We start from the raw sequence: 22,388 nt of genomic DNA, 5'->3' as shown, positions 1-22,388 counted from the left end.
ATGATAATTATTATCACAGAAACAAATTACTAAAGAAATTACAGTGTTGGTTCCACGAAGGTCTCTAAAAATAATTTTTTTTAACTTACAAAAACTGTCAAACAAAAGGAAAGAGTAGTAGAGTGAACCTGATGTATATTCTCCACACAGTCACCAACAACTTTTGACCCATGACCAATCTTATTTGATATATAGCCTCAACCTACTCTTCCCTCCCCCAGTCCCTACTCCATATGGTTGCTCTGGATTATTTTTAAGCAAATCCTAGACATTGTTATCATTTATACATAATATTTTTGGGCATACCTTGAGGAATCATTTTTTAAAATATCACAGTATCACATACAAAAATTCAAATTCTTCCTATCAATTCATTGCAGTTTCAAAGAACTACAGTTGTTAAGCTTTTTAAAACTCATATTCTTCCATCCTTGATTTTAACTTATTTAGTTATTAACTCCTGGGTTCTTGTGATATATATCTGTGTTTTCAATAGCTTCCTTGCTTTCTGAGAGAACAAGGCACATTCCATCCAGGCTCATTTTGTGTATTTCTAATCCCACAACTAGACTCAGTCATTTTTTTAATACATCCTGATTCTCTTTTAGTGGAATGTATTTATTTTTAACATTACACATTCAAACAAATGAAAATGAGTGCACTCAAAAAGAAAAGGAATTTATACTTTTTCCATGTTCAAGTCATTGCCTGGTCTATCATTCACCTATAAAGCCAAAGAAAACAAATTTATATTTCCGTACACAAAGAATCACCTTTTGCATGGAAGGATTGAGTGTGTCAGATTTTAAATTACAAGCCGTATTTTTTAAGTATGGTTAACGTTACCTTTACACGAAGTTAGTAATTAATCGTCCCCCAAGGCTTTTTCAAAGTACCTTACAAACTTTCAGTTCTTCTAAATATCTTACTAATAGTACAGGAGAAAGAAGAAGCAAATGTCAGTACATTCTACAGAAAAGTTAACAGAATGACTGAAAACCTGCTTATATAGTATAACTCCTGTACATGCAGAAAAACAGTATACAGAAATATAAATTATTTACAAAGATGAAGATGGACTGCAAAGTCAAAGAATCCACCATTACCTCCAATGAACCAATGACTTCTTACCTGGAAGGCAAACTCTATGTTTAACTTGCCTGTATGTACCTAGTGTAGTTTCATGCACATGTAGATATTTAAAACACTAACTGACACTCTTCAAAAATTACCATTCTTTCCATGTCCTAGGGTAATAGGAAATAGCTCATGTGAAAACAACAGTAAAACCAGTAAATAAATGTGAAACATGAGCTAATAGTAAATGTAAGATCCTAAAGAAACGAATTCCAACAACCTCCACAAGATCAAGATCTTGATAAAAAATAGTCAAAGCTCTGGCAGACACCATAGGGGAGGAGGGGTGGTGTGAGTAGGTGAGCGAGGGCTTCTGGCGGGTGTTGGGGATGGTATACAGGGTCACAAACTTCCAATCATAATATACAGGGATGGTAGTGCAGCATGGAGAATATAGTCAATGGCTCTGTAACATCTTTCTGTGTTGACAGATAGTAACCGCACTACTTGGGGTGAGGAATTAATAATGGGTTTAACTGATGAATCATTGTGTTGTATAATTGAAACCAATGTAATCTTCTATATCAACTATACTTCAACACAAGAAAAAAGAACAGTCAAAGTTCTAGTGGTAAAAATTGTTAAGTACCAACCTATAAAGCTAGAAACCTGAACTTTCCAATAGGTTAGCCACTAGTCACATAGAGCTACTGAGCGCTTGCAATGTGGCTAGTCTGAACTGTGATGTGATGTCTATATAAAACATATACTGGATTTTGAAGAGTTGGCATGAAAAATATGTAAGAGTTCATTAATAAATTTTTAATATTGACTTCATGTTGAAATAATACTACTTTGGATATACTGAGTTAAATAAAATATAATAATTACGTATAAAGCACTTCTGCACAGCAAAGTGTGGTGGCTGACTTGAAAAAGAAAAGCCCTTGCACAATTGTTTGAAATGGGGACACCGTATTTTTGAATGACTGACATACTTCTAAATTTTCTGGTAGGACATTAAAAAAGTAAAACAAATTAATTATTTTATTTTATTTAACTCAGTATATCCTATTTCACCACATGGATTATTAGTAAGACCTGTACTCAAGATTCAAGGTTTAGCAAAGTAGAAGTTTCAATGCTTCATGAAGGACAGACCTAAGTGAAACTGCCTTTTTCCTGTAAAAACACAGTGGTGAAGAATATACATTGACTACTGTCATAGTTTGGCATCACTGCCTTGATTTATGCTAAGGCATCAGAGGTACAAATGGCAACACAGTGAAAAAGCAAAGTATTATTATTATAAGAATAGATATGACCTCATGGACTCGCTGGAAGAATCTTAGGAATCCTGAGAGGCCTACAGATAATCCTTACTTAATTCAAAATGCTCTTGATATATCAACTACAAAAAAAAAGAAGAAGGAAGGGGAGAAAAAGGAGGAAAGGAAGGGAGGAAGGAAGGAAGGAAGAAAGAAAATAAAAAAACCAAAAAGACCCAATGCATTTTGTTAACATTTGTTTTCATCTTGAATTCAGCAACTGAATGTAGAGCTGTAAAGTTAAGGGTACTGACTTGAGCCAATTAAAGAACATAAGAGTTTCTGCTTCCCAGTATATTTTTATCATCTTCTAAAATTCAGGAACAGGTTTGTAACTGTGCCAGCTCTCAGGTTTTATGCTGCATGTATGCAACAAAATCAAACTATTTATTCTGCCAAAACAAGATCAAGAAAGCTTAAGCCATGAGTTAACAGAGAAGTAATTTCCCTCATGACGTTTTCAGTGGGACAAATCCATTTTCATAGGGTCTATGATTATAACAGTTGTCAAAGAAAAGCAGTAAAAGCCATAAAGTAGGATATGGGTCTGAAGTGACCAACGGCAGGGGTGACCACCCTTACCTAACATCCTTCCCCACAGTCATAGCAGCAATCACTTTCTTCACAGCCTCCTTCCTCTTTTCTTTCTTTTCATTGTTGAGTTCAGCCTTTAATTCAAAGATTTCTCCTACAAGAAAACAGAAGGGTGAGGTCCCCAAACGGGAGAACCAGAGCAGAACAGTGTACCACATAACAAGTAACACAACAACACCAGACCAGAGGCAGGGCAGTAACTGAAATAAAAATTTTTCAGTTATCGGATAGGTACAAGTCAAGTCCCTAGAACATCAACTGACCCACTGATGAGGATACCGTTTTTTAAGGTATGGCCAAAGAGGAAGGTACAATCGAGATCTGAGGAGGCACAGGAGTGGGAAAACGGATCTCCTGAAATCTTAACACCATGAGGAAAAAATGGCATCTGCGGGATCACCTCCCATCAGAACTGCAAGATCCTAGGAGAACAATACACGCAGACAAGGAAAGGGTTCACAAATCATTGTCTTCAAGCCAGAAGAGACTCCAGTTATCATATCATTCACCCACTCTCAACTTCACAAATAAAGAGCCAAGGCTCAAAGGTCACAGTGAGTTAATGACAGAGCGAGCTACCTTCGAGCTGTCTCTCCAGACTGCTGAATCCAGAGGTTCTCAACCTTGGCCACCCACTAATATTACCTGGGAAGTATTTAAAAATAACAATGCTCAGGCTCCACTCTGGACCAAATAAATCAGCATGTCAAGGAGAACTCTTAAGTTCATATTTTTCTAAGTTCCCCCAAGCGATTCTAATGCACAACTAGGATTGAGAATCACTGCTCTCTAATTAGAAGCCAGTGGGTTTTAAGGCTTCATCCTATTCAATCAATCAAACAGAAATTATAATCTTGAAGTTTCAAGAATGGTACAAACCAGAGTCATTTCTAAAGGTCCAACCTGAGTGACCCTCGGGCCCTGCACTGTGAAGGCCAGGGGAACTATAAGGCCCAGGCTCATCTATCTTCAGAAAGCTGAACCAGAAAAGAGAAGGTAACAATCCTTGCTGTTTTTAAAAGAAAGAAAATACACCACTAAGTCCATGAAAAAGTAGACTACTCCCAGTTCAACCTTCCATCTGTATGCTTAAACTCTGCTACAATAACTGCCTCATTTCCCTCCACCTTTACGGCTGCTCTTGATGTTCATTTTAACCAGACCTCATTCACCAGTTAGAAATAGTGGGGGCGGCAAACTATGTGATCTGCTAAAGCCTCTAAATGGGAAGGATGAAACTGGCAAGAAACATACAAGTTGAGCACTAAAAAGATTTATTACACAAATAGCCATGGCCAACAGGACAACCAAATCAATGTTACAAAAATCACTGATTTAATGGACAGCTGCAAAAACAGCTGAACCAGAAAAGCTAGACCTTTTAAGAGTCAGCTGTCTCTTCACCAAGTCCTCTGCTGCCAAATCCAGCTCTCTGGGTTCCCATCATTTACTTTCGGGAACTGTAAAGGACAAGCAGCAGGGTTTCAGAAAGTCTGCACTGGGACTAGCAGCAGGACTTAAAGAATCAAAACAGGATGTAACTGAAACTATTCCAACAGCATAACTTAAAGAGTATGTTCCAGTGGCAGTTCTGGTGGGCGATGTAGGAAGTAAAGGGAACTCGGTCTATCCATTTTTTTCTAAATGTGGTGGTTCACCCAGGTATGATTCAATCTGTAAGTCTTAAACTTAAACAAATCCCTGAATTAAAAAAGGTTACCAGGATCCACTGCAAGAGAAGGAAGGTTTGAGAAGTTAGGTGAGTTTTAAAATTAAACCTTTCATGTCATTATAGAATAGCTTGGTCATTAACAGAATAAATAAACACATTTCAGAATAAGAGATTCTGAAAAAAGCTGAAAATGAGTGACAAGGGACTGATGGTTTTGGGGAGATATAATTAATAAAAATAGGGAATAAGCTGGGTGGAGCCAAGGAGGGCCACTAAGTCAGACATCTATCTTGTACATACCATTAAATTCCTATCTTTTACCCCTACTCCTCCCCCTATAAAAATCTACCAAACATGGTTAGCAGCTAGCAATGGTTCTCAATCTTGGTTACAAATTAGAAAAACGTGGGGAGATTTTAAAAATCCCCCACGACTGGGCCACATCACAGACCAATGAAATCAGGATTTCTGGGGGCTCACCAGTATTGTTTTAAACTTCCTAGGCGACATTAAGGTGCAGGCAAGGTTGAAAGCCACTAGCAGCTGATACACTTCAACAACTCACTGTGGAGGTTTCTGTAATGTACCCTTACATACCTCCAAATGACAGAATAGGACTGACATATTTGTGTTTTCTAGAAAATGTTCTGGAGCTCCTTGTTCACTCCAGGCAACTATAGTATGACCTATTTTTCTTTTCTTTTTAAATAATTTCAAACTTTTTTTTAACAGTATTTTTTTTTAGTATCATTAATATTCAATCACATGAGCAACACTGTGGTTACTAGATTCCCCCCATTATCAAGTCCCCACCACATACCCCATTTACAGTCATTGTCCATCAGCATAGTACGATGCTATAGAGTCACTACTTGTCTTCTCTGTGCTATACTACCTTCTCCGTGCCCCCCACACATATATTATGTGTGCTAATTATAATGCCCCTTATTCCCCTTCTCCCTCCCTTCCCACTCACCCTCCCCAGTCCCTTTCCCTTTAGTAACTGTTAGTCCATTCTTGGATTCTGTGAGTCTGCTGCCGTTTTGTTCCTTCAGTTTTTGCTTTGTTCTTATGCTCCACAAATGAGTGAAATCATTTGGTACTTGTCTTTCTCCACCTGGCTTATTTCACTGAGCATAATACCTCCAGCTTCATCCATGTTGTTGCAAATGGTAGGATTTGTTTTCTCTTTATGGCTGAATAATATTCCATTGTGTGTATGTACCGCCTGTTCTTTACCCATTCATCTACTGATGGGACACTTAGGTTCCTTCCATTTCTTGGCTATTGTAAATAGTGCTGTGATAAACATAGGGGTGCATATTTCTTTCCAAATGGGATTGTGCATTCTTAGGGTAAATTCCTAGGAGTGGAATTCCTGGGTCAAATGGTATTTCTATTTTTAGTTTTTTGAGGAACCTCCATACTGCTTTCCACAATGGTTGAACTAGTTTACATTCCCACCAGCAGTGTAGGAGGGTTCCCCTTTCTCCACATCCTGGCCAGCATTTGTTGTTCCTAGTCTTTTCTATGGTGGCCATCCTAACTGGGGTGAGGTGATATCTCATTATGATTTTAATTTACATTTCCGTGATAATTAGTGATGTGGAACATCTTTTCATGTGCCTGTTAAATCATTTCAATCTTAAAGGGAAGTTGCAAAATTCCCCAATTGTTAATGCTGGCGCCACATTTGCTTTACCATATTTTAGATTTACATATTTATTCCCTGAATCATTTAACAGTATGCTGCAGCCATCATGTCCTTTAGCTCTAAATATGTCAGTGTATAACTCGTAAGAACAATTATCTTACATAACCAAAATATAATGATCAAAATCAGGAAGTTTACAATTGATATGTCACCATCATCTATCTTTAGACTTTATTCAAAGGTCTTGATAATGTCCTTTATAGCAATTTTACCCCTACCCTGCTGTGCCCAGGATCATACAATACATTTACTGTCATATCTCTTTAGTCTTCTTTAATGGGCAACAGTTCCTCAGCCTTTGTGTTTCATGATAGTATTTTCTTTTAAGTACAGGCTAGTTATTTTATAGAACGCCCTCAGTTTGGGTTTGTCACAGGTATTCCCTCACGATTACACTGAGGTTAAGCATCTTGGCAGCAAATTCTTAAGTGATGGTGTGTTCTCAGTGCACGACATCAAGAGACAAATGTTAATTTATCTACTGGTGATGGTAGCATGGAATACTTAAGGTGGTAAATGCCAAGTTTTGACACTGTGAAGTTACTATTTTTTCCTTTATAATTAGTAAATAATCTGTGAAAAGGTAACTTGGAGACTATTTAAATATCCCTTCCTCAAAAACTTTCACCCGCTAGTTGGTTTAGCATTCATCAGTGACTCCTGCCTGAATTAGTTATGATGATGATTTATGTGTATATACATATATATTATTCAATGAGTTAGAGTTCACCGTGATCTCTTTTTTATATGATTAAACCATCTCAAATTTGGCCAGTGGGAGCCCCTTCAAACCACATCGCTCCTTGACATGTCCCATTGTTTTTTCAGCGCTCCCCCCCTTTCTGGTACAAGATGTTATGTTCACCTAGTACTCTGCCTTGACCCTGCCCTGGAATCAGCCCTTTCTCCAAAGAATCATGACTCCTTTTAGTGGGAAATGATATTTAGAAAACAAGATCTAGGCATTTGGTATACTCTAACTTGAAAGAAATTAGGGCATTTAATAGTAACTCTATATATTTTACAGTGCTGAGAAAATCTGACTCACACATAGTAGGCACTCAATAAACATTTACCGAATAAATGAATGGAATTAATAAATCAACGTAGAAAGGCTCTGCAAAGTGTTCAAGACGAAAGACCAAACTCAGTTCAATCTCACAACAGTCAGGAGGCTGAGGCCAGTAAACATTACATGGAATAACAAAAAAGATAAATTCTGGGGCAGAAAAGCAGTCATATTTCAGCCCCTGGGGGAGAGGAGAAAAGGTACATCTGAGAAGGTAAGCTGTTGGAGAATAAGAGGAATGCTAGTTGGTACCATGCCCAGAATACTTCAGTAACTATAAGGATGACTGAATACAATAACACAGAATTCTGATCCTGAGGAGTAAGCTCAGCTCAGCTGAGGCGCACAACAGCCTGAGAAGGGCTAAACTGGCCTGCTTTTGATGGGAGGGCCATGTACATAGCACTAGAAATGAACTTTGTTATTTAGGAACAATTTTACAAAAGATGAGGGATTTGGACTTTTCCTAAGAACGCTTACTTTCTAGCCCCACAGTCATATGTAAAAACAAATGTTATTTCTCACTACAAAGATGGACGAGCTAATAAATTCAAATTTATTAATCAACAGCCTGACTTTAAAATCATGGAATTGACTCAAATGGTTCCCTATTTTAACTACAAAGAATATATTAAACAAAGCCCAAAAATGAGGTGGATCTGTATGGAAAGATGTAAAAACATCACATTTCTATGTAGTTTTGCATGGCCCCTTTTTTGTTAAAGACAGAAAAATGTTTAAACTGTAAGTATTAATATATGCATTTATATGCACAGAAAAAGACTGAGTATACACACCTAGTTCCCCTCAGGTACAAGGAGGGGAAAAAGAACTTTCATTTTTATTTTTTATATATCTATACTGCTTTAATCATATTTCTTATAAAATGTTTATTTCCAAGTAAAAAAATGAAAAGAAAAGAAACATGCTGCTTACTCTTTTCTTCTCAGATCTATCAATTTTCAACGGATCCGTGTTGGAGCCCTTCCTTTCACTAAAACATGACCTTTAAGTCAAAATGATGTACAGCACAGTCTTATCTTTAGAAACCTATACTTCAGGAATTTACTCAAATATACTTTTCTGTAGAAGCAGAAGGTCCTCAATGAGACTGTGGATGTCTACTTATCTGAAGACGTCAAGAACTTTCCACTCGTGGCAATCTTATACCACAACTTTTGAAGAATCTCAAGAGAACTCAAAAGTTCTTTGATCAGGTTTGTATACTTACCTTTCTTATTTGTTGTGAAGTACTTGGAATCTGTCATGGTTTTGGATCTTTAATGTGCACCTAGAGCAAGAAAAAAGAATTCATTTATCCAAGTTATTTATGTCCAGCAAGGCATTTGATTAATTTTAAGGACATTTGTAAGAACTTCGGTATTCAAAAATGGGTATCTTCTTATCACCATTACTCGTGATTCAATAGATGCAAAGATAAAAGAACTTAACTCTTGCCTCAAGGAGCTAATTGGGGCAAAGGCCAAATAGAATGGAGCGATAATCTGAACCTATTATGGCTTTGTGATTTTATCCACAGTTTTCTACCCAAAGCTTAAAAGACCTAAAACTAGACCTTTTTGTAAATACACCTTCAGTTAGTGACTCAAATATTTAAGATAGGGAAAAGCTGTTTTGAAAGATCTCCCCATTGTTTTCCATTCAGGAAAATATGACTTACTTTCTGCCTCAAAATGGAGTCATTCCAAAACATGTATTCTGAAGCAGTATAAGGTCTAAAGAGAAAACAGTTCTGCTACCCTACTCATCATTACAGGCAACTTTCAATGAAAGGAAGCTCTTTCAGAAAAAAAGCCTAAATTAATAGGACAGTATTCTTCCCCCAAAAGCATTTTAGAGAGGTAAACATGCTTTACACATGAATTCTTTTTTTAATCATGGTTTTCTTATTTGCAACAACCTACACTTAGCCTAACACTATTCCCAAAGAATAAATATCAGTTTACACTTAAAAACAGGGCAAAAAAAAATGTGACTGTTTTTCTGTCATATTTATAACAAAAGAGAATCAGAACTGGTGCTAAAACTTAAAAGAACATGAGTCCCAGACTCAAGGTTAATTCTGCTGTTCCATTTCCCAGGAGAATTAATCCAAGGGACACATGGCTCTACCAGTAAAACAAAAACAGTAGCAACTGGTCACATTTCTTCCTAAACAATGACACAATGTTTTCTCATTTGAAAAACTCCAAGACTTTGTCCAATGTACTTGATTTCTCTAAATACATTAAAATTTTCTTTTAATAACATTCCTTCTGTACTCAAAAATGAGTATCGTGCTCCTTATCACAATCACTACCAATACTTACTACCAAATTTAGGACAGATACCCTGGCACCTGCTCGGTACTGTTCAGTCAAAAACGAGTGACATCTGGCAAACTTGAGTGATAACACATTTGGCAAACAACAGTAAATATGGATCTGAGAGAAAAGACCTAAGCACTAAAGAAATCAGTGTAATTAAGGAAAAAGAGCCAGATAAACATGAAATCATGAAAAAAGCCTGGCTCAAATCTGATCTCTAAATGTGTTACGTGGACACTCTAAGGGAAATTAGACTCATAGGCTATCTCTTCAAGCAGCTGCTTGCTATTTACAGTCTTGGTTCTTATATAAGAATGTTTTGGTTGAACCAGAATTTCACTGAATTACCTTGTAAAAAGAAGTGAGCTAGAATTCACAAATATTATAGAATGCAAAAATTTGTTTTCACAGTATTTGTCATAACTAAAAATCTGTACCAGGTTTGCCTTATGCAATACTTTATCATAATGCCTTTCCAGCAAAAATTCAAAGAATGGTATAATTTAATCAATTCACAATGTAAACTAAATGTGAAGTGAGCAAACTGAGGAAAGGAGCCCTTCACATAAGAGACCTGGAATAAATCTGGTTACCTAATAAGTATCCAGAAATGATTACTGAGCCCACCTGGACTCTAGGCTGTTACAGTCTGTCCAAGATGTTACTATGCTATTCTAAGGCCCATGGGATCATCAACATTTAGAAGCTGCTGAAGACTTAAAACCAAAACTCTGGAATTTTTCACCCAGTTTCTTTGGAAGGCACAAGAAATTCTTCTGTATTCCAAAGCTCTCATACACACACATTAAATTCTTAACAGTTTTCACCACAATCTGTTAAACACTAAATTAACCTAGTCTTAAATCCTACCTTTATTAGCGACCCACACATTTCACTACCTCCCCTACCAAATTTCACTGTCAAGGAATGTATTCTGTCCTATTCACACTGTGAGCACAGTGCTCTTAACAAGAGAATAATGTGCCACCCACAAAATTTCAGCAAGAGCAGGTTATCAAGCAATCTTAGATCCTACATTAAGAATCCCAGCTCTTAAAGGGAGAAACATACTCTCTGAGCTCACGCTGTTGTAACACAGTAATAGTACAGAGCTTACCCATAATGACTTTATCAAGTTAGTTCCTGTCTTAAGCCCAAAAGAAACTCCCTGAAAGTCTAAACAAAAACGAATGAGAAGAGGTGGCAGTTGCAAATGCCACTGAACTGTTCACTTCAAAACAGTTGATTTTATGTTACATGAATTTCATATAAAAGTTATATTATCTATATATTTTTGAAAAACTTTGGAATACAGTTGAGAGAAGGCCTCCTCCCTATACAGATTATGTATCTAGATTTAACACAACCTACTTTCTACCAAATACAGCTTGTGAAAGTCTCTTCTCTTCCTATACTCCCTCCTTCCAGTTCTCCTAAAGAAAATAAGGCCAGAAAAAAATTAATAAGGTCTTAATTTAAAATAGGTCTCTGGGAAATTACAACTAAATTAGAGTTGGTGAGGCCACTAAACCCCTTTTTACACACAGATGGAATTTACAGCCTGGTGCTCATAGTGAAAAACTGGCCAGAGTAAAGTATAAAGCGGAAAGGTCATTCCAGCAAACTTCTATTACAAGGGTGACAGGCGGTAATCAGCTATTTCGATAATGCTGCAAAAACAAAAGTATCTTCAGTTATCATTTAGCTCATAAGAAATTATAACTGATTTCCATTTAAACATGACAGACTCCAAAGCAATTTGTTAATATTACACAGTAAGGAAAAAAGAGCAAAGCTTAAAAGTTTTACATCCAATTCTTAACTGAAATACCACTAAACTTTGGAAAACTTAAGCCTGAAAGTTAGCAAAGAAGGAAGGAAAAGGAACATACCCTACTCAATTCATTACATGTTCAGCTTGGTTCAAACCAGTGCCTACAATAGTACACATTAAAATGTGGATGTTCAAAAAAAAAAAACTGGAAGAACTGGACTTTCTTCAGTCTCTTAGTTCACAGAATGTTAGGTTTCTATTAATTTTCACCATCCAACTTTCAGTGAGGCAGTTGGAACACACTATCCTCTCTGCTTCCTTGGGAGTTTAAACTGTTCAAATACCTGCGAATAGTTCTCACTTTACTGCCACGCTTTGTCATCACTGGAATGTGTTACACGTTTTGCTGTACAGCTGCATCTCCTTCATCCACTGCTCTCTATTATTACTTTATAAATGTACCCTGAGGCTAAGCAATTGAGGTATACCAGGAAAGTAACTAATGATTTAAATTTTTTCTCATTCAGACCACCTTTTTTGTCATTCTGCCTTTTCTAAACTTACTACCTGCGTTTTTCTTTTAAACCACAGTGATTATCAGGACAGTGTTTGGCATTTAAAAAACACTGCTTTAAGCAGACAGACTCCACAAAGGGACTAGTGGTTACCAAAGGGGAGGGAGGGAGAAGGGGACTGAGGGGTATTATGATTAGTGCACCTGGTGTGTGTGGGGTCACGGGGAACACAGTTTAGCACAGAGAATACAAGTAGGGACTCTGTGGCATCTTACTACACTGATGGACAGTGACTGCAATGGCGTAAGGGGGTGGGGGGACTCGATAATAAGGGTGAATGTAGTAACCACATTGTTTTTTCTTGTGAAACCTTCCTAAGAGTGTATATCAATGTTACCTTAATAAAAACAAACAAACAAACAAATACTGCTTTATAAAATCCAAGTTTAATGAGGCATCAACACTATTTACGCTGGATAATGAAGCAGCCAAGTGAGTACACTTAAAGCCTGCCCCTCACAAAGAAGACAGCTCTGAAAACAGCATGAATAAATTCTTTGCATTCAAAGAATACGAAACAGGAAGTTCCAGTTTCTTTACCTCTGGCTTAATCTACAGCCTTTCTCAAACTAGATCATTCCTGATAAATCCAGAAAAAAAAAATCCAAGTCTGAAATGGAACCCCCCTCACTTCCCACTCTCTCACATCAGGTCAGTTTTGGAGGTTTCTCTTCCCTTCCCCCAAATGTCAGGAATTCGTCTTCTTTCCCTGGGTGTTCAAGATTCTACAGATATGTTCCTCCATTACCAGATGGGAAAGAGGAGTCCCTTAACCTTTAACTACGGGAGACGGGCGCAGATTGCCCACCAAGCGACCAACCTCTGGGGAACCCCTTTTCCCTCATGCTGGCTAGGCACGTTCCCAGTACCTCAGTGAACGACGCCAAGACGTTAACAAGGAAGGTTCTCCCCTTGGCTTCTCGCTTCTAACGGCCACACCCCTGGTCTCTGGCCCTGCTAACCCACCGCGACTCTTCGAACACATCTCCCCCCCGGTGCCCCTCAACTCCCAGCGACCACATCAGGGGAGCCCCTCTTCCCAGAAGAGCGGCGGAGTCCTTCTCTAAACCCCCTCCTCCCATCGGTCATACCCGCCGGCTCACTCCGGCCTCAACGGTCACGCTCCCAGGATCTCCTCTGCCGCGCGTGCCTGCGCCCAACCTGGGGTTCCCCTTTTCCCCCAGTGAGGGACATACCCCAAAGTAAGCTGTCTTGGACTCACCGAGGGCAAAGGCGGGGCGGCAGCTGCCTGACGGCGCAGCCAGAGAGGTGGTCTAATGGTTTCCTGCGCGTCACGATTCCTCCAGGTCTAAGCCACTGCGCAAAACCCACTTGCCAGGGACAAAGATGGTGGACAGTTACGTTTCACGTCAGAAGACCTCGCCTCGCGCGTAACGTCATGCCCGCAGGGGCAGTGCGAGCCGCAGGCTAGCGTGGGAGTGGGCCAAAGCCCCGGGCTTTGGACTGGGAAGGGTAAGGGGTCTGAAGCAGGAGTTTCAAGGCAACCAGGGGCTTGACGTCACGAAGAGCCGCTCTTCCGCTGCCCTCCTCGCCCCCGACCCCTAACTCACCAGAGGGAGCGGGGAGAGGTCGAGGGCTACACGGCGACAGCGGGCTTCAGACCTACGACGCGACGCAGCGGCCTCCCGGCCACTGACAAACGGAAGCTCCGCACTCGTTGCCCGACGCCATGACGTCGAGTAGGCGCTCTGGTCCGCCCCCGCCCCATGGAGCCAATCGCAAGGCCAGCGGAGCCGCGGGGCTGGGCCTGTGCTCTTGGAAACCGGACGATTCCCAGCTTAGGAGCCCGCCTGTGGTTCGCGAGCACCAAGCGCTGAGGCGTCCTTACTGCCCGCCTCCAGCAGGGTTTGCGTCAGAGTTAGATGCTGTTCTGGGTTGCTGACCTTGCCTGGTCTCAACACCGTAACACTGGCGCAGTAGCTTGGCCTCCTTTACTTAAGTTTGCCCACTTGCAAAGTGGGACCAGTAATGCCTACTCTATTTTGGCCTCCCTGAGAGCACCAGAGCAGTCTGGTCGGCAGAGCCTGGCGGACTTCAAGAAAAAAAAAACATGTTTTAACCATACCTTATACCGAGGGAGCTCCTTGAGAGTCCCTGGGCACGCTTCTGTAACCCGCCCATCAGCCCTGCCGGGCACGAGGCTCAAGCGGTCAGCTGATTCTCACTAGCCATGTTGTTTACTTGCCTTTCGCGATAGAAGTGACATTTTTCTTTCAAATGGACTCAGAAAAGGTCAAAAGTAGCAGGGAGCGTCTTGTCTTGATACAGACACTTCACACATGTAGGCTTCGTTCAAATGGGAGCCTAGGGCCTGAGTGTGGAGGTGAGGAGTTACCACTAGGAGCGAGTCCAGGAGGGCTTCGGGGATGGCTACAGGGCTGGCTGGGAAACAGGCCAGTTCTTGGAAGCAAGCTCCACTGGTTTCTGCCAGGGGTCCTGTGCTCACTGGGCCTCTCCGGGAAGGAAGATGTCCTCCTATCTCTGGGAAAGGTCAGAGTCCTTTCTGGTCATAACCGGTGCAGCCAAGCATCAGTGACTTGACACAAGCATCCCCTCCCCCAAAATGGAGCACACAACATCCCTGTTATTACAAAAAGTTTTTGCCCAGTTGTCTGCAAAAGCTGTGGGGACCCCCCCCCCACAGTTAATCTCCTGTTTCACTTTTTAGGAGGCTCCATCTCAGGTCTTCTTACTTCCCAGGCCTGTCCACATCCCTGCAGCATGTGTGGGCTTGTTCTGGGAGTGGGTAGGGGTAAAACTGCAATACTTCCAAAATATCTTTCCTGGTTTAGTGCATCTCCATATCAACAGGTGTTTCTAAGGGGTGGAGAGAAGTAGTCTTCATATCCATAGAGGGCTTATCTGGACAGGAGAGGCTGGGTGGGGCCCCTTTTGCAACCGGGGTTGTGAGAGGCAGTAGAGAGTAGAAATGGATGACTGACTGCTTGTAGGGTAAAAAATGAGTTTCTCCCAGTTGATTTCTCCCTTCAATTTAGGTTTCAAAGGTATTTTGTCCCGGGATTTTCCCTCTGCAGTTACATCTTCATCTTGCACCCCTTTGTGAAGCTGAGTGAAGCCTTGGATCCTGGGGAGGAGGATGGAATGTGGGATACAGGGATGAAAGAGACGGGAATGCACACACATGATGCACATTTCCACAAAAGATCTCATCCATGGACCGTGAGTCCTCCAGGTAGACTCCAGCCAGAAAACACATCTCACATTTCAGTGTAATTTGAACAATAAGAAAGGTGCTTGCAAAGGGTTACTGAGACAGGGACCATGGGCTTAGACAGACTAGGGTGAGGGCCTCCAGAAAAAGCAAGGCAAGATATTTACAGTCAAAGCAATGTAACAATGTAAAGTACCTATCAAAACTCTGTGTTCAGCATTATGCAAAGTCAAGGTCACACTACTTCTCTAGGTAAAGACACCAGACTAGGAATACAGACAACTTCAGTGAGATCAGTTAAATGTCAAAAGGCCAGGAGCAACTTGGCCTGGAATGTTTGAGCATTCTGCAAGGGTATCTCAGCATAACCTGTGACTTCACTATAAACACCCCTAGCAAACAGACAACAACCCAGTCCACCTTGAGGGCAGGGCAGGTGGTACAAGTCCACACCCAAAGACCCCAATTCCCAAAAATACTCAACTGCCTATAAATCCCCTAGACAATGCACCAACCCAGCCTCTCGTTTCCTCCTGGCATGAGCCAGGCACCCTTTCCTCTCACTGTACTTCTAAATAAAAAGTACTGTGTACCTGTACTTTTGCTCTCCTACCTTGAGTGTTTGTGAAGCTCGTTGTCTGGCTTCGAGAACAAGAACCCCGGCATCGTCAAGGTACCAGAGGAGGGGGCTGAAGGGTATCCACAGGTGGTGACTTTTGATCTGAGACCTCCAGGTGAGTAGAGGAAAGAGCCATTGCAGAAGGTACTGACAAAAAAGCATCTGATCAGTAGGAGTGGAGGCTGAGCTCGGGGGACGGTGCACCAAGAGGTGGAGAGGAAGCCAGAAAATAAGAAAAGAGTAAGAGGAGGAGGTCAGAATGGGAGGGAGATAAGGAGGAAAGGGAGAATGCACAGACACGGAGGCCAGTGCAGGAGGGGCCCAAAACATTTGCAAAGGCAGCTCTCATCCCGCGGGTCTGTGAGATTTCAAGCACCATCCAGGGTTCTTCAAAGCCAGATGGGAGAACTGCAGGCATCCGGATTCCCCTGGGACGGGTCCAACTTGGAGAATCCTGAACCCCACCCCAGCCCAGAGAGTCACTCTAGGATGGGGTCCAGGAAATTTACGCTTGACACTTCCCCTCTTCTGTCCTGTCCTCATCATCGATGGATCTGAAACACAATAAAATGTGAGAATCTCTGCCCTAACCTTACCTAGGAGACGAGGGGTACGGAATTTAACATCTGTGGGAAATAAGGGCTCTAACTGTTTGCCAGGTAGGAATTGTGATTTGTCCTCACCAACCCCCAGGAAGGTTGGAGACATTGCTGTCCCCACAGTACAGGTAAGCAAACTGGCTTAGGGGAGTTTAAGTAACTTGGGGGCCCACACAACTAATGAATGGTAGAAGCAGAATTCTCCTCCAGCTCTCTCTGATTCTGGTGGGAGCGGTAGCATAGTTCAGTGGTACAGCAAGTGGGCTTTGGAACAAGGAATGCTTAGGGATGAACCCCAGCTCTATCCCACACTGTTTGCTGGTTCTTCCCAGAACAGTGAGGGGACCCGGGCAGCCTGAGGGGTGGGGCTGAAACAGCTGCCACAGTATCGGTACTTTTCACAGGCCCCCTTAGATGGTATTGAAGATAGAAACTTCTAAGTGAACTTTTTTTGATGTTCAGAGAAGGAAAGTCAGTCACACCACCCTATGGCCCCTTAGCCTCAGGCAGAGAGGCCAGGATGTGACTTCAGGAAGTTACAAAAATTCTGAGCCTCAGTTCCTCATCTGTAAACTGGGAAAAATAGTGTACTTAGGACAGTTTCTGGTCTGCAGTAAGCACTTAAAGATGGCTAGCTATTGTTATTACAGTTCTGGCTAATTCTCATCTTTCCAGTCTAGTCAGGTCCCTGCCTTTAACTGCACTTCTGAGCACTGGAGTGAGATCCTCCCTTTCTTGTTTGAACCCCACTTATATCCTTACTTGGCATCTGATTGAAATCAACAAACTCTTAATAACGCGGCCCTCTCTCTTGACAGAGGAACAGCCATTGTTCTTGTGGGTTCTGTTGTAGAAAGCTGGTCCTTCGAGCTCCTTTCAAAAATGGATTTAAAATCTTTTATCAACTGTACCTCAATAAAGCTGGGGGAAAAATAAACATCACAAAATAATAAACTTCAAAATACCTTGCATTATTCACAGTTTTCAAATAGTGCTAAGTGAACTGAAATGGTGATGAAACGTGCCGCACGAGCTGTTCCCCAGGACCAGCCCCTGGCCGCGCCCGCTGTTCCTGGGCTCCAGCTGAAACTTCTGGCGCCCATCTCCACATCTCCTGTACTTCTGGGTTTTGCTCTATCCATTGTAGACACTGCCTTTCGACTTCCTAATGACATCGGCAAGGAGTTAGTTCATTCACAGCCCTGGCCCAGTCCATTCTTGAGGTTTAGTTATGTCACCCTTTCCAGAGAATGAAGTTTACAGAAGTGTGACTGTGGCAATATTGTGCACCCCAGAGCTTAATGGTGTCCTGCATTTGCGTGCCCAGACGCCAGGGGTTTAATTTCCTCACCTGCCTTTCTGTGCTGCCTGCCATTACCACCCCCCAGCTCCCCTCCAGTGCTCTGCGGCAGCAGCTGGTGCCCGGTTCCCTCAGAGCCCCTCCCTGGGCTGTCCTCCAGTGTGTCCGGTCACCTCCTCCACCTGTCACAGAGCTGCCATCCCGGAGCTCCCCTCCCGGCTCCCCTCTCTTGCTTCCTTTACTCTCTCTTTGCAAGAGCACAACCTCAAGTTAAGGATCCCTATTTAACATGAACGTTTTGGGACCACCTCAGGATAGTACTTATACCTTTAGTATGCATTAATTGGAAAAAAATACAGAAGGACCAAAAATTACCAGGAAGGCTTGTCAATGAATTTCTTTTATTTACCAGGATAGCATCTACTGACATGTGAAAGCCTGTGAAGACTTTAGGCTTAAGGGCTGGATCAATCTCACTTCATTCACTCTTTGATCCCTCCGGCGCTTTCCTCACCCCCTGGTCTTCTGGTGAGAGATCCTTTCTCGTAACGTTTCACTGAGCTCCCGCTACTCCCTCCGATCCAGTCGGAATGAAGCGCGGGTTTAAGGCCCCACCCAGCATGTGCACATGACCATGCATGGCAAATTGGGGTCTCCTCCTCCGGGACGCGTTGTCCAAGCAGGCCAGTTAGAGGCTTTCAGAGGATGGGCTTTCCTCTGAGAGCTTAGCTCCGCGGCGGTGCAGAGCTGCAATTATCCGGGACCATCTTTGCCACAGTGAGGCACCCCTGAGGCAGAAGGCATCACAGAGGAAAGCAGAGTTGAGAGACGGAAGGGGGAGGAGGTCATTGTTTGAGCCCTGGATGCAGCCAACTTTAAGCCCCTAGGCCTCCCTGCTATAAGAGCCATTGTGGGTAAAACGGTAACATTTCCAGAATATCTTGCCTGGCTTTAGTACATCTGCATATCATTAGGCGTTCAGTGGTGGAAAGAAGTAAGGCTTTAGTGCATTTGCATCATTCCTCAGAGGTGGAGAGAAGTTCATCTCCATATCAATGGATAATTACCTGGGCCATGGAGGGCTTATCTGTACCCGAGAAGTGAGGGGGAGGGTCGATTTTTGGCTTCTGCAGGAGCAGGAAAGGGAGAAGCGGCCCCAGACTGCAGTCTGTGAGCAATAAACAGATTTTAAACTTTATTTCTCCCTTTGACTGTTTTCAGTTTTTAAAGAGTTATTTTTACCCAGGATTTCCTGTCCTTGGACCTACAGCCAATATACTGTATGCCATTTTTGGTTTAAGCATATTTTAGTTTGATTTCTTTCTCTTGGAACATAAAGAATGGTGATGAATGTATTTGTGAACTAGGGCAAGTTATTTGCCCACTCACCTGCACCCCAAGTCTCAGTTTCCTGATTAATTGGAGAGAAGATCTACCTCACAGGAAGCTGTAAGATTTCAGAGAGACAACATGTACTTAGACTCAATATATTATCGCTGTTAGTGATACAGCAATTTCCTTTGTTGGAGACACAGGATTTGCTTGCTCTCTGAACAGTGCTTTGTGTGCACATGATTGAGAGGCCCCTGCTCTAACTGGCCTTCTAAGTGAGACAGGGACCATGGATGTGGTCAGAGTAGGGTGAGGGCCTCTAGAAAAAGCAAGGCAGGATATTTACAGTCAGAGCAATGTAACTCCCTGCAAGAAACCTCCCCTACCAAAACTCTGTGAAATATTAAGCCCTAGAATCATTCTTCAGTGAGATCAGTTAATATTCCCCAGATAAAGAAGAGTAGCACATGCTTTTATTATGCTAATCATTTGTAATCATGTGTAAGATTCACTTTAGCATGCTAAAAGGCTCAGGGCTATGTGCTGTCTTTCCTCCTTCAGATCTGATGAAGAGATTTGCAAACTGGGCAACGAATTCAGCATGCAGACCCAGCTGTAAACAACATAGTAAAAGGAAAGAAGGATTCCACCTTAAGAAAAGATTGCATTTTAACACCCAGGAAGTTTAAGAAGTAAGATTCTTAACTTACTCTTTAACAAATACACAATAAATCAGTCCACTCTGGAAGCAGGGCAGGTGGCCTTGTTTGATATGCTCCTGTAAAGGAATGCAAGAAACACCCTAGAGCGAGAGCCACCCAATTTCCATACCCTAAGGGGGACGAAACTCGTGACAAGACGTTAAGGAATGCTCGTGCAAAGGTCAGGCAAGCGGCGGGTTCCCGTTTCAACTTTATTGGTTAAAGTATGGGATGTGTTTCAAATTCATTGGTTGTGGTAATGTGTGGGCTTTGGTGCAATGGCTGTGGAAATCCTATATAATCTATACCTAAAGTTGCTTGGGGGGTCGACAGCTCGGACTCGACCTGCGACCTGCGTGTCAGGAGAGGTGCTGTCGGCCCCAGCTAGCTGGCTGAATAAAGACTTTGCTTGGATTTACATCTCCGTGTCCGTGTGGTTTGTTCTCTGGGGAAACCCCGGAGTCCTGGACCCTAACACTCCCTGACCAAGATGCTGGAATCCCAGGGAGAACTCAAAGCAGGAAATTCCTTATGTTAAGTTAATTCTAAATATTCAGGGCCCACTTAACAAGTCCACACCTGTAAGCCTTTTTTCATGTTCCCCCAAATCCTCAACTGCCTATAAAACCCTTATGGGCTCTCTTGTATCCTCCTGGCTCGAGCCAGGAGCTCTGTCCTCTCACTGTCTCTCTCAATAAAAGCCTCTCCCTGGCTCGCCTACCTTGGGTGTTTGCTAAGTTCATTCTTCCACTCCTCAAACAAAAACCCCAGCATCACAAGGACCTGTGGCCACAGCTTGGAAATCACTGTTCTGGGGGTTGCCTTTTGAGCAGAACAGTGTACATTCTTCCATCCCCTTCCGGTCTATACTTACTCGTTTTCTAAAAGCATGACTGGCTGTTGCACAGCTCCCCCTACCCCTATTCCCACCTTAACCGGCCTGAACGCAGGTTACAGGCAGGATCCCCATCCCCTGTTATCTCCGTACTCCCCATTCTCAAACTTGCGCAGGAGGCAAGGCATTGGAAGTGGTGCATTTCGCAGAACGCTTCTTTCAGTTACTGAAGTAGGAATAACCTTCCCAACGGGTACTATGGGCATGTTTATTCATGCAGAATAAAATCACAATCATCACACATTGCTCAGGACAAAAATGCTACCAACCAGGACTGCAGTCGGTTGAGTTGTCCTTTAAACGTCACCTTGCTCCTCATTACTTCACCATGTTGCCTGTGAGCTCACAAGGGCAGAGAGATGGTGCCACGAGTCAAAACTTTCAGCTATGAAAAAATTAAATGTGAAATTGTGATATCTATTAACTTATTTTGTTTCAGGCAGATTGCAAAGTCAGCTCTGGGGAAGTCACTGTCCTGGTAAAGTGACCTTATGTAGGGACTCCTAATTCCCAATTTGTTTTTTAAAATTTATAAAATTCAAAGGTAAATAAGGGAACGTGGCACTGCAGCCTCCCCATCGTCTCCGCGGAAAACCACCACCGTGACCAGATAAAGGTAGTGGCTGACCCTGAGTCGCTGCCCTGAGATCCATCTCCCGCCCACATGCCCCCGCCTGGAATGCGGTGGTGATGGGAGCAGCGCTCTTTTGGGTTCCAACGGATCCCTGCGGGCGGTTTTCCGTCAGTGGGCATCGTTGGGTGGGAAAGGCAGCAATTAAGGGGAGGCATCTAGGGCCCGTTTTGCTTATGTCCTGATGAGAGAGGCCAAGAGACTGAGGAGCCGTGGGGGCTGTGATGGGGACCCTGACTAGGGCAGTGCCTACAGCAGCCTTCCTGTTAGGATATTTCAGGGGATCAGAATCTTCACAGATTCAAATGGCCTCTAGAGAAAGAAATTCCACTGACCTGTTTGATGTTTACCTTGTGTAAGGCCTTTCGTTTGGAGGTCTCTAGGGGTGGCACTGGATATAAGATTTGGTATTGGATCTGCATACAAATCCCGGCTCCAAATGGTACAGTCCCTTTGCAGCTTATGGTGCAAACACGTAGCACTAAGGGCTGACAGGAGGTCAGTCTGTATTTCATAAGGATTCATATGGGAAGAATGAAGAAATGACTTAAAATTCACTTGGAAATGTGACTCGTTATTTCTTTTTCTCACTGATCAATTAATTTTTTTTTTTTTGGTATCATTAAGGTACAATTACTTGGACAACATTATGGTCACTAGACTCCCCCTAATATCAAGTCCCCCACACATACCCCATTACAGTCACTGGCCATCAGCACAGCAAGATGCTACGGAATCATTACCTCTCTTCTCTGCATATATTGACTTTCCTATGTCCCCAACCCCAACTACATTAGGTGTGCTAATCACAATGCCCCCTCTTCCCCCTTATCCCTCCCTTCCCGCCCATCCTCCCCAGTCCCTTTCCCTTTGGTAACTGTTAGTCCATTCTTGGGTTCTGTGAGTATGATGCTGTTTTGTTCCTTCAGTTTATTCTTTGTTCTTATACTCCACAGATGAGTGAAATCATTTGATACTTGTCTTTTCT

General features: G+C 42.4%; 1 protein-coding gene across 1 annotated transcript in view; it reads right to left on the bottom strand.

The window, feature by feature from the left end:
• Positions 1-13,666, bottom strand: part of LOC130683513 (AP-2 complex subunit beta-like) — a 73,304-nt gene extending 59,638 nt beyond the window's left edge. Inside the window, 3 exon segments of the mRNA XM_057501221.1 lie at positions 2,988-3,093; positions 8,686-8,745; positions 13,353-13,666. Of these exon segments, the coding sequence (XP_057357204.1) occupies positions 2,988-3,093; positions 8,686-8,722 (143 nt within the window). The 5' untranslated portion in view covers positions 8,723-8,745; positions 13,353-13,666.
• Positions 13,667-22,388: the final 8,722 nt, after the last annotated feature.

Source organism: Manis pentadactyla, chromosome 4 (genome assembly GCF_030020395.1).
Source record: "Manis pentadactyla isolate mManPen7 chromosome 4, mManPen7.hap1, whole genome shotgun sequence".
In the NCBI taxonomy this organism is placed as follows: Eukaryota; Metazoa; Chordata; class Mammalia; order Pholidota; family Manidae; genus Manis; species Manis pentadactyla.
Note: the sequence above shows the minus strand (reverse complement) of the source record. Positions and strands in the feature narration are given on the sequence as shown.